The 15,207-nt window shown below is 39.9% G+C and overlaps 1 protein-coding gene across 4 annotated transcripts in view; it reads left to right on the plus strand.

Annotated features, from left to right (window-relative positions):
- Window positions 1–15,207, plus strand: part of dlc1 (DLC1 Rho GTPase activating protein) — an 89,798-nt gene that overhangs the window by 31,571 nt on the left and 43,020 nt on the right. Inside the window, exon 1 of one of the 4 annotated variants that reach the window (XM_005928229.3) lies at window positions 7,770–9,251. The exons of the other annotated variants lie outside the window; for them this stretch is intronic. Coding sequence (XP_005928291.1) covers window positions 9,134–9,251 — 118 coding nt within the window. The 5' untranslated portion in view covers window positions 7,770–9,133. Of the gene's footprint in view, window positions 1–7,769; window positions 9,252–15,207 lie in introns of those variants that run through there. 4 annotated transcript variants of the gene reach the window in all.

Raw genomic sequence — 15,207 nt, forward strand, 5'->3', positions numbered from 1 at the left:
ACACAAGTTTCTCTAAGCAATATTTATTGAATAATTTAGCAATATAAACAATCTATTCTGAATGAATGAATCTGATGAAAAGACTTATTTCTATTGACATGTTATATCATTACATTGCAATTCTCCCAGTGGGCCACTTTATTATGAATCGATCTAAAGAAAAAACTCAAATCTGTAGTGAATGCTCCCTCCACTCTCTATCACATAGTGCACAGGAAACTGTGGATGTACAGACCTACTTGCAGACAGACGGCAGGGGAGCAGTGTTCATTAAACACCCCCCCATGTCGTCAGTATGCTGGTAAACAATACCGGAGAGGTGGTTCGACGTAGGAGATGAGGCTTTCATATTGCCCCCTGCTGTCTCAAAGCCTGATGAGAGTCCTCACTCAGGCTTGCTCTGTCTGTCCCTTTCTCTCTCTAATTAATACCACTATTGAATGGAAAATGTCCCAAACATGTCCTTGTGTGTGTGTGTGTGTGTGTGTGTGTGTGTGTGTGTGTGTGTGTGTGCGCGTGTGTGTGTGCATGCTGTGCATATGTGAGTGCTACCTACATTCTAAGTTAAAGCTTGGGAAAAAAAGTACTTTGGCAGCTTCAATGGGGTCAAAGTCTGTTCTTCATTTTTCTTAAATTAAATCACTCTGACTCCCTGTAAGCAAGTTATGTAACCTCAATCTTTGCGTCTGTGTGATAGGGCCCGTGGATGTGGATAGAGAGGGAGGATGGGGTTACAATGGGAGTTTGGGGGGGGGCACAAAGCCCAGTGTTCATTGTGGCACTTCAAAGCCCTCTCTGTATCGCCAGCATTTAAGGCCTCTTGGAATGACACATTTCTGACAGTGTTACATCACACGCCATGCCCTGAAGGCTCCTGCTGCACTGCTATGACAGACAGCTCATTCATGGTTAATTTTACTATGTGTGCAACAACAGAAGCTCACTAGTGATCAACAAGACGTTTCCACAGTCCATGCTCCCTAATGGCACGGTTGATGACCTGCCTGTGGCACTGGATGTACCTTAGCCAGTGTTATGGCTTGGCTGCGCACAAAGACCATGTGTCTGTTGCTCTGCAGAGCTACAGCTCCTGTCCTGCTGGTTATTGCCTGATTTTACAGGGCCTGCAAAGCACCAGTTAACTGTAATAGCAAGAAAAGACACAAGACATACCGCATACCATTGGAGGATAAGGACAGTCATGATGAGGTGAGAGATGCGATGTGTATGTTATGCTGCTGAAACTAAGAATACACTCAGATTTATTCATTTATTTATTCATTACCACAAATGTATTATTACTATAACAAAGAGGCAATTTTTGTTAAACAAAAAAAGCCTCTGTTTATCTTCAGAGGCAACTTTTTCTTGGATAAAAGATAGGAAGCTGACTTGCCTCGTGGAGTAAAAACACAACAAGGAAAACAGCGAAGACAGCCTGGAGGATTTAATATTTTTAATGCTTTCTGCTGTAGGCCTGAACACTACAAGCACTCCTTTATCTGCTCTTTATTTGAGCAGGTTAAGGTAGCACATAGTTGGTATGGCTGGGTGAGGTTTAACAACTAGGGTTAGCTACTGTGAAGCTTTTCTTACAGTACTATTGCATCATCTGGGAGTAACCTTTATTGCCAATTTATGACTTAGAAATGTCGTAGACATCGCCCTCCATGTCATAACCAGAAACTGAAATGTGAAAGCAGAAAAACATAATTGTTTATTATAGCACTTGGTTAAATCCGTATCCAGTGCAGTAATGATAATTATCTTACTGAAAACAAATCTTTTTTACCAATATCCTACATTATTTGATTACCTATATTTCATAATTTGCAAGCTAAAGAGAAAATAGCTAACAGCTAAATGATGGTGATTAAATTTTTGAAGACAGAGAAGACAGAGTGTAGCAGATAGAGCACAAAGTAACAAAAAAAGCTAAATGTTGGCATTTTTATTGTTTATGATTCAAACAACAGCTTCTGTTATTTGAACCAGTGACAGTGGTCTTGCCCAAACAAGATAATATGTGCTGCCTACAAAATGAAACGAATCCAGGTTCTTTGCTGAATGGGATCCAGATCCACAATATAACTTGATATCCAAACTAAGTTTGATATAATAGACACTGTTGAGGGTAATAACACACAAGCTTAAACTGAATGTTCACTGATGTGAAAACTTGCAATGTTGTAAACATGTCAGAAATCCACGTTGCAGATTACTGATAGCAAAGTCGGTCTGTCTTCTGTGTTTTTTTCTTGGCTGTAGTTGAGTTTAGAGGCACCATGATCTGCCTAACTGATCTAAATATAAACCAGTGCAAATATAAAACACAATGATGGGCATCCAACCAATAGCAGGGTCAAATCCCGGCTTTTTACCTGGACCTACGTGTCTTGGCTAGCAGTTGGCGATAAGAAGAATAAGGAAACTGGAGGGTTAGATACCCTCAGTGGGATTCTTCATGCTCCGACTGTGAATAACTTGCCTCATCATGTCTGTCTGGCGCTGTTTTTTTTCCTGTTTCCCTGTTAGTCACTATTCTTTCCAGTTACAGTGATGTTACTGGTATTTACGGCTGATGGTAAGATAATTGTTTATTAGAAGTGACCTGAGCGTTAAACTGTGGGGAACCCAGAATCATTAGAAAATCTCACATCAAAAAAAACTCCCTTTTGAAGGCACAGCCGTCTGGTCAAGTGAAAAGATATCAGCGTGTGGATAAAGTCAATAGTTTCTGATCTGTAATGTCAATGTGATTCATGTGAAGATTTGAATCTGAAAGAAGCAGCTAAAAAAATGTTTTAACTATATTTAATGGTTTGACTTATACGCCACCAAATCACAACAGCAGTTGCCTCAAAGTGGTCTATTATATTATAAGTAATACACTTTACAATAAGCGAAAAACACCACACCAAGCAGGTGACCCCTGTGAACAAGCACTTGGTGACAGTGAGAAGGAAAAATTCCCTTTTAAGAGGAATACACCTTCAGCAGAACAAGGCTCAATAAATAGACAGAAGGCTTATTGTGTAAAAGAGACAGAACTGAGCCACTCATCTAATAAAACGAGGAAAAAAAGAAATTTAAGTATATTTTTCTATTTTTTTTCCTTTAGTAGAAGTTCTTAGAAATATGGTGTATCTGTGAGGAATATGTGACAGACTTAGTCATCTGTGCAAACAAGTAAATCAGTCCTCTGAGCACAGATGGTGTCTTAAGGATCACGTTTTCTCTGCAGATCTTGTGACTGATAATTTTGGCTCCAACAGACCACGTTCCCACACAGCGTCCCACTTAATTCAGAGAACATCACAGTTAGCAGAGTTGAACAACTTGCTTTTCTCATTTGCGACTATTGCCTCTTTCCTGCAGCTGCGTGTCCTCTTAACGGCAGCGCTGTCATCTGAGAAAGCGCTCTGACAGATGTAAACAAGCTCTTCGTATTTGGAGCCAAGTCAACAGCAGCTCATGACTGATGTTTGTTTTCTGCTGCTTGTTCCTCTTCTTTAATTGAGTCTGCCTTATCCCACTTTTTGCCCTCCCCACTTCATACCAAGTACAGGAGTCAATGTGTTTGTGCAAGGTCACATTCCTGGCCTCCCCCATCCGTCTCTGATGGCCTAACCCCCCCCAACCAGCCCCTCTCTCCCCTCCCATTTGACACCCTCTCCTTTACTTCCTGTATGGAGACTGGTAGTGTAACATACTGCAGCTGAGTTGGTTTATATTTCAAACTTTTGAGTCTGAGGTGGAAAGATTTACAACTGCAAATCACAACTGTTCCCTTTGAATGTACATAATCCAGTTTCCTCATGCTTGATGTCAAAGGATATCTGGGATAGTTTGGAATTTTAAAAAAGTTTGGAAGCATTTGATGTGTCACTGTTCTGCTACTTCAGATTTCTGGTTGAATCATATTGTATTACAGTAAGTGTTCCTCCTGTGAATTTTGAGAGCTCTTTCTTTGGGCATCCATCTCCTTTACTGTGAAAAGGAAACCACACATGAAGGGGAATTTACAACAGGAACTCCTCCTGAAACTCCCGAACCTACAACAACAAAAGTCTCCCCTGTTCTATAGAAATAAGCCAGAAGAGGTGAAAGAGGCCTTGCGTCATCAGTCTTATTATAGCTGTTCAACAGCTATTGATTCAGTACCCACAGTACATGCAACGTATGTAGAAGAAGAAGCCTATCATGGAAGCTGCCGAGTAAATGTTCTACATGGATGGTGAGAAATTTATATTTGTCACTGATTTTTTATTTTAGTTTTTTGGTAATGGGTTTAGGCTTGATCCCAGTCAGAGACACAAATCCCTTTGGGGTTGCATCAGGAAAAAAACATCAGCAAAATCAAACATTTGGAGCTACCTGCTGTTGTGACGTAAAAGAAAATTGTCTTTTTTTAGTCTTTTTGCATAAAGAAACCTTTTTGATATTGGTTGTATTTTATTTTTAATGTCACCATTTATAGAAACTCATGACATTAGGTTAAGGTTGAGGTAATACGTTCTGTTGTGGTTTAAAAAACACTCTCTGACCTTTCTGGCACTTACCTTCTACCTCCCTGTGTGAAGGGCCGGTAACAGGTGTAATGTGGGTAAAAATTTCCATTTGGCGGGTAATTCTCTGAGGTTGTCCACCACAAAGGTAACTGCAGACAGTGTTGGTTTCATTCTTGAATTTAATAGCAAAGTAGATTTATATAAATTATACAGGTCCTTCTGTTTGTTCATAATTTGTTTCAAATAATGACCATGTCTTTAAGGTTGCATACATAATTATTACCTAAATATCTATGTAAATGTATGTATGTATGTAAATTTGATCTCTGCGATGCTTAGCCAGTGGATTGGCTTGTCTGTCTCTTGGTCAGGAAACCAAAAAGTTAGTTTTAGACATCGGATGTGAGAATATTTTTTGAAAAGGCTTTCATCACATGAAATAGATATTTTTTTGGTTTTTGCTTCAAATAAGAAACATGGATAAGTTGGGAGGTAACTAAGTAACCAATTGATGCCATTCTGGATATGTCACTCCCTATTCTCTTTATTATCATTTTCAAAGAGGTGTATATCCTCTTAAATATATTCTTTATCTTAAATAATCCTGGAGGAATTTTCATCCATAGCCAGGAGGTTGTAAATCTCCCCAGTGATGATGGTGTAGCATGCCAATGCTGTCCCGAGGCTAATGAATCAGTCCTGGCTCAGCAGGCTCTGTCACTCCCTGGCTGGTTTATTCCCCTTGTTTGGTTGTCAAGGAGAGAGACTGAGGTTCACTCAGATTCTCACTCAGTTGGTGGATTTTTTTCCTTTATATATCTTAAGATGTCGGGGGTTTTTTTTTTCGTGATTTCGGAAACTTCATTTTTATACCTTGAATTAACTGGTAGCTAGCATGTGAGGGAGTGTATAGTTCTGCATCTACATCATAACCTACGCCATAACTGGAACTCCATTTTAACCCTACGCAGCAAAGTTCTGCGTAACCTGACGAGCACCTCCTGAAAATTGTATCTACACGTCAGGTCAACGTCAGCACAATGACTAGAATGCCATGGAAGTTTGCAATGTGGGGACAAAAGAAGTTTCCGGTTACTATGTAAGTTAGGATGTAGGTTTATCACAGAAGTCTAAATCAAGCTTAAGAAATCAAGTGGGTGGTCACATCAAAGGAACTTGCACACAATTACAGTCACACTGTGCCACACACACACACACACACACACACACACATAACACATCTTTGGCTTTTCTGCAATGGGCGCATTGTTTTTCATAGACATTTTGATGGAAGACCCTGGCATACTGTTCCTATGCACTGTTTGAAGTCTTCCCAAAGCACAACACCCCTGTCTCCATATCTGGGTCAGTATGTTGGCATGTAACCCTCTCCAGCCTGTATTCTGTGGATTCTGGTATTCGTGCACACTCCTGGCAGGCTGTACACTTGTTTGACAAAGGAGGCATTTGGCAGTGCTTTCCTTCCTGAGGTGTGAGACTTGCATTGTTTTCTGCTTCAGCATATTTACCCTCATATCCAGGTTACAGTCTGCGTATTGCCCCCTATCACAGGTATACTGGAGACAGAGAGGGAAAGTCCACCGATATGTTGTGATACACACACACTGACCCAGAGGGTTTCTGTTTGTGTCCTGGTGTACGCACACAAGCGCACTCGCCTGAAAACAACAACTCATGTCATGTGAGTCAAACCAGTGTGTGAAGGAGGAACGGAAACTCTGATACTTCCATAGTTTCTTTTTCTTTATCACGCCCTAATCCTTATTTATTAGGTTGTCCAGGACGTCAGTCCACAGTTGTGGGAGCATGAACTAAAAGGTTGTGAAAAGGTTAAGATGCAACAATCCAACGTTATGAGTCTCAGCAAACCCCGGGAGACCATAAAGTCAACTGGCCGTGATGAGCACAATGCTATCTTGAAACTGCAATTAGCCTAAGCATTACCTTCACTTGCTGGAGCAATCAGCATGACTGGCTGATCTTTCTCAAGTGTGAGCTTAGTGTGAAATGTAACAAAATGCAGTTTAGCAGAACACAAATAGTCACACACACACACACACACACACACACACACACACACACACACACACACACACACACACACGAGTATGAGACTGTTGGGTCTAAAAGACGATAGAGTGTTTTTAAGTTCAGTAAACTGTGAGAAATTAACTTTTTTTCTGGGTGGGTGATTATTTGGGGGCTGCATAACAAACTGAATGCAAATGAAATTATTATCACCTTATAATATATTTTTCTGCAGTCTTCTTTCTGGTCAAACAATCACTGTTTGTCTTGTCTTTTCATTATCTTCTGAAGAAAATATGTTGCGCTTTAGCTGCTAAATTCTCCATTGCAATCACTAGCTTGTTGCTTGCCTTTATACTGAAAATAATGTCCTGTTGTAGCTGGAAAACACAGTTATCTCACTAAATACTGACTTATGAGTCATTCAAGCACAACTTTGACTCAGGTATGACATATGACACAAGAACTGGACTGAAAACCAGTGGCAACAGTTTTTATGTAGTGATACATCCAAGTCTTTGAAACAAATCTTTATCACAACAACAGGTGAGGTCAGGAGAGAGGTACAACAGAGCCTCTGCAGCCATCTGTAAAACATGGCGAAGCCTGTCGTAGTTTGGAGCTGCATTTTAGCCAATGTTATTGCAAGTCTTTTTAAAAGTTATGGGATTATGAACACAGAAAACCACATTATGATTTTGATCTATAACACAGTACCATCTGGAAAACATCTGATTGGCAACAGGTCAATTTGTCAGCATGACAATGATCTCAGAAAGAAAGAAATCTGGAGAACTGTTCCTGAAAAGATTACAAGAAAGATAGGTTGAAGAATAAAGGTGGTCATAACAAATACTGCAAGTATTTCCCAGTTTCCTAGCAAGCATGCTGATGGATGCATAGGAGGTCATTTGGGATTTAGTATTTTGCCCAAGGGCAAATAGAGAGTAGAGGAGCCAGGTACCAAACTACTAACCTTCTAATTAGTGAATGACCCTCCACCTTTTGAACCACAGCCCTTAGTTTATTGATTGATGAATTTACAATTGCAGTTTATGCAAATTGGTGAATCTAAAAGCATTCAATTAAAAAGAAGTTACCATTTCACATACAGGTAACAATATGAGCCTTTTTTTAATGTAAAAATAGAGTACTAAGCATTAACATTAAAAACACAGCGTAGCTCTCGTGCAAGTTTGTGTTTTCTTTGTCTTTACAGCATTTTATTAAATTTGCATGAAATATTAAAACCATTTAAAATGTAATAACAAACTTTTATTTGACTGAAAGGCACATTCCTATTTAGATTTTATCTTTCAAAGGCTTAAAGTAGCTTGTGTAGCCCCACCTTTGCAATGTGACACCAAATCAACACCAAAAAATAAAAGAGTACAAAAATCAGTTTAAAGTTTTCAAAATGTTACTACAGCTTCTTTTTTTTAAATTCAGCCAATGCTTAAGCTTCCTCACTGATCTCAGAGAGTTGTACTTGCTAAATAGAAGCCAAATCATGATTATCCGATCAACACCGCGGCGGTACAAGTAGTAACGGATTGTATTATGCTGTTTTTGGCCATTTCAGAAGCTTAAGTTTGGTTATGTAAGAATCAGCAGTGCATGTGTGTTTCTCAATAACTAATAGAATTTACTTGAGCTTGTGTTTATGGACGTGTGTGTTTGTATGTGTTCACTGTATGTTCTCGTCTGTCCATAATATATTTACAGTAAGTCACGCTATGAGTCGGGCGGTTTAACACAGGATTGGCTTAGGAAAGTGATTATTGACTGTTGGGAATGACAGAAGTTTTTGTGGTCAAAGCAAGTTAAACTCACTTTTTTTCACTCTTTAATTGCTTCTAACATTTTGTCCTCTCTGAGTGGATCTAGATGTTATCCTGCACCCCTTCATTGCCGTCACTTCCATTTCGTATTATTTCTTTAAGATGAGGGCAGGTGGAACTTCAGAACAAGCATGCTGGCTTGGAAATACATTATATAACTGGCATTGATGCTCCTTGTGTCTAGACAGGGAAGGGCAGGTGTAAATAGACTGGATGTGAAGGAAGGTGGAACAGTTAAGAGGCAAAAATAGAGAGACATACAGGATAAAATGCAAGTCGTGACTGTGACCCACTCATTTATTCACAGAGAGGGATGAAGCTTTTGTCAGAAAGCACTTACTCACCTTAACACACAGCACTACACACACACACACATACACACACTCTGGCAGAATAGAATATGAGAGCATTGCAGCACTGGCTGGATGTGTCCCAGCAGTTACCGCACTGATGCCTGCTGCAGCAGACGGGAGTGTACAGTCCAGACTCGAACAGAACAGAAGGAGAAGGAGAAGCAGCCCAATGCAGAAGATAGCTCAAAACCAGGTAGATGCAGAAACTAGTCAGATTACGCTTGGATATTTGAGCACTGATGATAGTGATGTTTAAGCTATTCCAGATAGATATTATCCAATTAACTGACGAGAGGGAAATGCACAAAAGCCAACTTAGTCAGGAATAAGTGTGCAGATAGAGTGGGAGTCTGACATTGGTAAGCTTAGGTGGATCACCATGTCTCGCTCCATGAGGCTGCTGCTACTGCAGAAGTCCTTCAGTGACCACATCAGGTCCTCTACCTCCAAAGCCCTAGATATGCTCAGCAAGCCCGCTCGAGAGGCTCGTCTGGCAGGTGAGTGGCAAAAGCATGTTCGTGTTGTTGCTGGTTCAGTGTGCACATCCTTTCTTCTCGTTACTTTCCTCTTAACGGTTTGCATATATGAATGTTTAGATACAAAACATACACGTGTAGTTTATCATCTCTAAGATGATGCGCAACATTATGACAAAAATGCATTGTCATTGTCTCAGAGAGGAGGCAGGATTTATGGCCAGGCTTCTGTAAAGTCAGCTGTATTTCTGACAAACAGATCAATAGAACAACAGCTGACTGGGATTTAATGGATGGGTGGGGTACTGAAGCTCAGAGAAGGAAACAAGCAGTTCAGATTGTTTTGACGGGTTTGTGTCATGTTTAGAGCTTTCTCGTTTTTGGTAGATGTTCGTGAACATGGCTGATGCTTTCTTTTTAAAGAGAGCAGTGTTGCTGTCATACCTACTCTGTCTCTCTAGTGATCAGGTTTGGCCCATGTATAACTAATGAGTTGGTTATGCACACATAGGACTGAGTCCATTAGAATAGACTTCCAGGTCTCTGGTAAGCTTGCTTTTAAATAATACAAATAGTCCCTGATCATATAAAAGCAGCAGCACAGAGAGTGCATTTACAGAGATGCTCTTTAGGAATGCTGGCCCCAGATGGCTGACATCCACTACAAGTTCAGGTCTTTTCAAAGTGCTTTTAAGAAAAAGGTATCTTTATTTAAGGTCACATTATGTCCTTGCGTCATGTTTAAAATCTGTGTTCTTTGCAACTCAGCTCGGTTGTTGGATGTGCCTTTTCAAAGGGGGTCACACAAAATCCCCATCAATCCAGAGGTGAGTGCCCTGTGGACCTAACCTCAGTAGAAGTAAAGAGCACCAGGTAATAAATATCCAGCGACAAACACTTCCAGATATGTCTCACACTGCAGCATAGATCACTATCTTACATGAAAGAGAGAAGACTAGAGAAGTAGGCTAAAGAATTATGACAGGATCTAATTACAGCTCTCCTGTTGTGACACTAATTTCTCCCTTTTGTTTTTTCAATACACGTCACTTCCTCAAGATTTAAGCTCAGTTTTAAAGCTTTCAACAGCAAATGTGTATGTAATTAACTTTTGACTGTGCGTGATGTCATTCATGACATTAGTGTGCAGGAACATGTTGTTCTGAACCGAAACATTCATAGTTGTGCCTTAGTGTGTTTGGAACCAAACAGGCTTAACACATCTTCAGCCCCTTAATGAAGCTTTAATGAAAGTTTTCTATAATCTTTATGTGTGAGTCCAACATTTTCTCTTGCTGTGGGAGATGACAGCATTTCAACAAGACTCTTTTTAGTCCCTTGTAAAATGATTTCTCATCTAAATTGACCTCTAGAGGGCAAAAGATGGGTAAGATGATATTTATTTACTTTAACTCATGACAATGACTTGATTTTGGTCTGTAAACCTTGATGACGCATGTGCATTTTCTAACAAACACCGACAGTATGATCCTCAAGGATCTCACTTCTGCACAGTATCACACGTCCTGAAACTCAATAGCCTTGTTGACATTTCCCACCCTTGTCATCCTTACACTTACATCACATATTTAAGTGTGTTTACAGCTGAAAGGAGAAAGATGTACTCAACTGCAGAGTTCATCCACTGACAAAGCCCAGCTTCTAGTCCAGTCTTTGTACACACTATCTACTGGAGACGTAAGCAAAAAGATCACCGCTTCCTCAAGCTATTTATTCTTAAGACCAACTTAAATCTGCCTACTTTTTCAGTACAGCGTTTCTTTAAGAAGCAATGAATACAACATTTAGGCCACAGGTATGAAATTTAACCATGAAAGTCAGCAGATAGTAAACCAATGAGGCTGCAGACAAAAGCCATTCAAATGTTTTCTCAGTCAAAGGCGAGAGGCGCAGTACACCCGCATGTCGCCAGTCTGACATTCCTTTTTTTTCTTTTCAAATCAAATCTTGCTGAATTTAATTCTTATCAGCCTAACAAAGGTGTCATCTATACATATGCTAACTGTGCACTAAAACAATGCATGTGACCTGAAGTTTCTCTGAAGGCTGTATTTAGACAAAATTCACATTTTGTGTTGAACCTCATTTTTAACATTGTGCCATTTCTGAGATGTAATCATGGATTGCATCAGGGTGTAGCTTATTTCTGCTCTACATTTGCACCATGTTTGGACAGCTACCATAGAGGTCTAACTACTTTATCTCTACTGTAATGCTCATAGGGTAATACTGTTGCATAAGAACCAGATCTTGATCAATAAATCTATTTATGAAGGGAGGCAACAGGCGTATTAAGTTGGTTATTTTAGAGCATTTCAGCAATTTCTTTAATATTACTACAAGACCAAGGCACTGTTATTCACAGCAACCTCTTAAATCGGTTGCCGTGTTGAAATTAGCTTAACTTTTATCTATATCTTCATGAAAGAATTCAACTTCTTGTCCCAGCCTTGACTTTTAAGGTCCCAGTAACCGTATAATATAGTGTAACCTATTCCTAACTTTTTATTTCATATTTGAGTCTATCCAAAAGAGCCACATTTTTCCATGAATATTACATATATGTTTGGGGTTTTTGCATAGTAAATAAGTTATTTGGCGTGACTACAGTGTCCCTTGTTAAGATCTTGCGAACAAGTGAAATTTTAAATGAGTACAGCAGCCGTTATGTGTGTGCAGCTTCACCAGCTTTATTAATTATAAAAAAGCACAGACTGTGTTTGCTTGTGCCGAGTCTTTGTGGAGCCATAATTCAACGCCAAAATGAACAAACCAAAAATAACTGCACTTCCAAATCTGCATTACCGCTCCATCCATTTTGAACTATATAAGTGGGTCCATCTTGTACCAGAAGCACACAGAGACAAAAACCTGCTTTGTGCCACGTGAAGCTGACGAGGTGCTGACACATAACCATCTGGACCAAAGTGGTGTGGGCGTGATGAAGGACTGGGGAAACCAATAACTCTGCAGCACTTGCTAAGAATAATGTGACTTAAAAATTTTCACCACTGCCAAAACAGAGACATCAAGGTCATGACATGTTACTTTGAAAATTATCTGTTAGGAATTAGTGCATTTAAGTGCTAGTGTTTCAATATGGGAGCGTCTTTGTGCCCCTGCTTGTCCATGTGTGATTGTTAAGTGGCAGCCAGGCTTTTGTATGGGTCTGAAGGGTGGGTCAGTGGGGTGCCCATAGACATGTTCCGGTCTGCTCAGACTCTGTCTACTGTTAAACCACACAGATGTTCTGGACCTATTGTGGCTCTACGGGGACCCAACAGAGTCATTTCACGCCTGAAGGACGCCCAAAGAGGAAGTCAGAATGGGTGCACCACTATGACATCAGCATAGACCTCTTTGAATGAAAACCGACAAGGCAACTGTGTAACAAATTAGCTTCAACAACATACATTCACAGCAAGAATGGAAAATTTAGCGGCTGTTTTAGCTGCAGATAAACAAGACAAAACCACTCTGTGTGTTTTCTCGACAAAGTCCATTTTAACTGCTGGGACTGAAAAGTACTTTGTTCACCATGTTCACCTTGCTGTTGCTTTCATGTTGTTATTCTGAACTATTTGTTGGGTTGCAGCTTATACTTTTTTGTCTTCGCAACACTTGTCTATAGCACGTTTCAAATGGCTAATGGTAGCCAATCAAGAGCAGCGTTCCTGCACCTTCAACTAATGAGTATTAGTAAACCAGTGGACAACAGTCTGCCAAGTGTGATTGGCAGACTGTTGTCCACTGGTTTATTTAGCCATGTGCTGTAACCTGGCACTGATAGCCAGTTATTTGATCAGTCATGAGAAAATAATGACATCCCACGGCTGTTTACACCTTTAGCACATCTCCGTTGTCTTCTCACGTCAGTGATGCGTTCATTGTGCGTGTAAATAGTCGCGTTTTCAGCATCTAGCTAGCTCTACTGAAGATGAGCAAGCATGAATGGAGTAAGGTTTTTTTTTAAGTGGCAGGTCATTTCAAGTGCAACTTTTCTAACAGCTCAACAAACCAACCAGTCACACTAATTGTTTCTCTGCAGTTTGTCACAATAAGTACATGTGAGCTAAATGTAAGTTTTCTGTATTTCCCGGAGAAAGAAAAGTATGTTTAATGCACAGATTTTATAAACTGGAAAAGAAAAGCTTATGATTAATGTCCCATCTCGTTTTAAAGTTGTTAATTTGATATGGTATCTACATATGATGTGTTACATAGTTATGGTTTTTATAAGTATAAGTATACTCATATTCTGTTACTCAAATTTGCAATGAAAATGTACCAGACGGTTTTGTGCAGGTTGTCACATCTCATCTTGGCCAATCAGAAGCCTACAGACAATCAAGGAGTTCACAGTCTGACATCAACAAAGGAGGTTAAGTTGCACAGCTTTGACAGTTTCTTAAAATTGTCAAGGAACTTTTCAGAAGCTCCATTTTCAGTGATCTGAAAAGCCATTTACGAGAGGACAAAAGACAAAAACACCCAGAAAAGCTATGTTTACAAGTATACCTGTGTAGGTGTGTTCAGCTTGTATTAAGGCTTATGACTTTGCTTTGTGAGGGGTGTGGCCTCTTTGAGGTGTTTTCCAACCAGTCTCAGCTTCTAGGCTTCACTTCACCTGGTTGACATCACTGAACTGGATCACTTGACCCTGTTTGTGAATATGATCACTTTGATTCCAAAAGAAAGGCAAATGCTGAGCCTAATCTTAAGGCTTTAAAATAGAAGTCAACAGACCAATGGCTGACGTCACAGCTGCGTGCATCTTTTAGGGTTTCGAGCCTGGCTACAACTCTAATAGAGGTCTTTGTTTCTAAAGCTGACCTTTTCTACTCCCATCTTGATGTCAAAGTGGCTTCAGGACAAAACTCTCCACTAAGGTTTTCTTTGTATCGTTAATTTGCCGCAGCAGATGCTCCTCTGGTGATTTGTCTTGTGGTCGTCCATTCGTGCATTCTGCAGAATGGCTTGTGATGTTCCTTCTGGGCACCCACCAGTTTCAGACGTCACATTTGAGCATTTGCTGTGACATTTAGGTCAAGCTGCTCATTTGTGTCTATAAATAGCACGGCTTTATTATTTTATCAAGTGCACTCCGCTGTCTACTTCTCTGCGTGTTTTTCATCCTTCATGAAGATGAAGAAAAGTAGGCCAACACTACTTTCCTTTCCTGTGATCTCAGTGGAAGAGGTTCTATTAAAGCCCACGTGTGTCTCTTGAGGGATATGTGCTATGTTTGAACCTCCTGAAAGAGCCATAAAAACAGTTTGTTTTTGTGGGTGTGTAAGTGTGTGAGTAATTGAGGGAATACGCAAAAGCATGCACGGACCCTTTTACCGCGTTAGCGTAAGTATGTTTGCTATATAAGATTACAGTCATTCCTGACTAGACATGACTATGGGACACATGCCAGGGACACACTGTATTTTCCTTCAGCCTCGTAATCAACCTTTTCCCATTGCTGCATGATTTTTGTTTTGTGTAGTAAACACCACACTTTCAGTTCAGTGTGTTTCCCTCATTAAAGGAGAAAGTGAAATGATTTAAATTTGCCGAAAAGTCTGTTTTTCTCCAGCTTCTGTGGGCAGTGGGCTGTAAAAGTTTAAGTTTCCACCTTGGTACTACCAAGTTTTCAAAAAATGTGTTACAAGCTTTCTGTGGATTATAAAATGTAACACCTTTAATGCGTTATGTGTGTCTAAAGCCTTATGCTAGGTCTATGCATTCCAAATATTTTGCCTTTTTTAAATAAAATGCACCTTGTCTGAGTTTCATGGACAAGGTTTGAGATTGTCGTGCTGTTTTTCATACCATCTACTTTAATGCATATATCACCTCTATCAGAGTTTGACACTTCTTTTTAGCTTGCCTATTGTATGTATACCTAGGATAGGCTCCAGCCACCCCAGACCTTGAATTGTAAAATGGATAGCTGACTGGATAGCTG

This window comes from Haplochromis burtoni, unplaced genomic scaffold (genome assembly GCF_018398535.1).
Source record: "Haplochromis burtoni strain Fernald_Lab_line unplaced genomic scaffold, NCSU_Asbu1 Contig_110, whole genome shotgun sequence".
NCBI lineage: Eukaryota > Metazoa > Chordata > Actinopteri > Cichliformes > Cichlidae > Haplochromis > Haplochromis burtoni.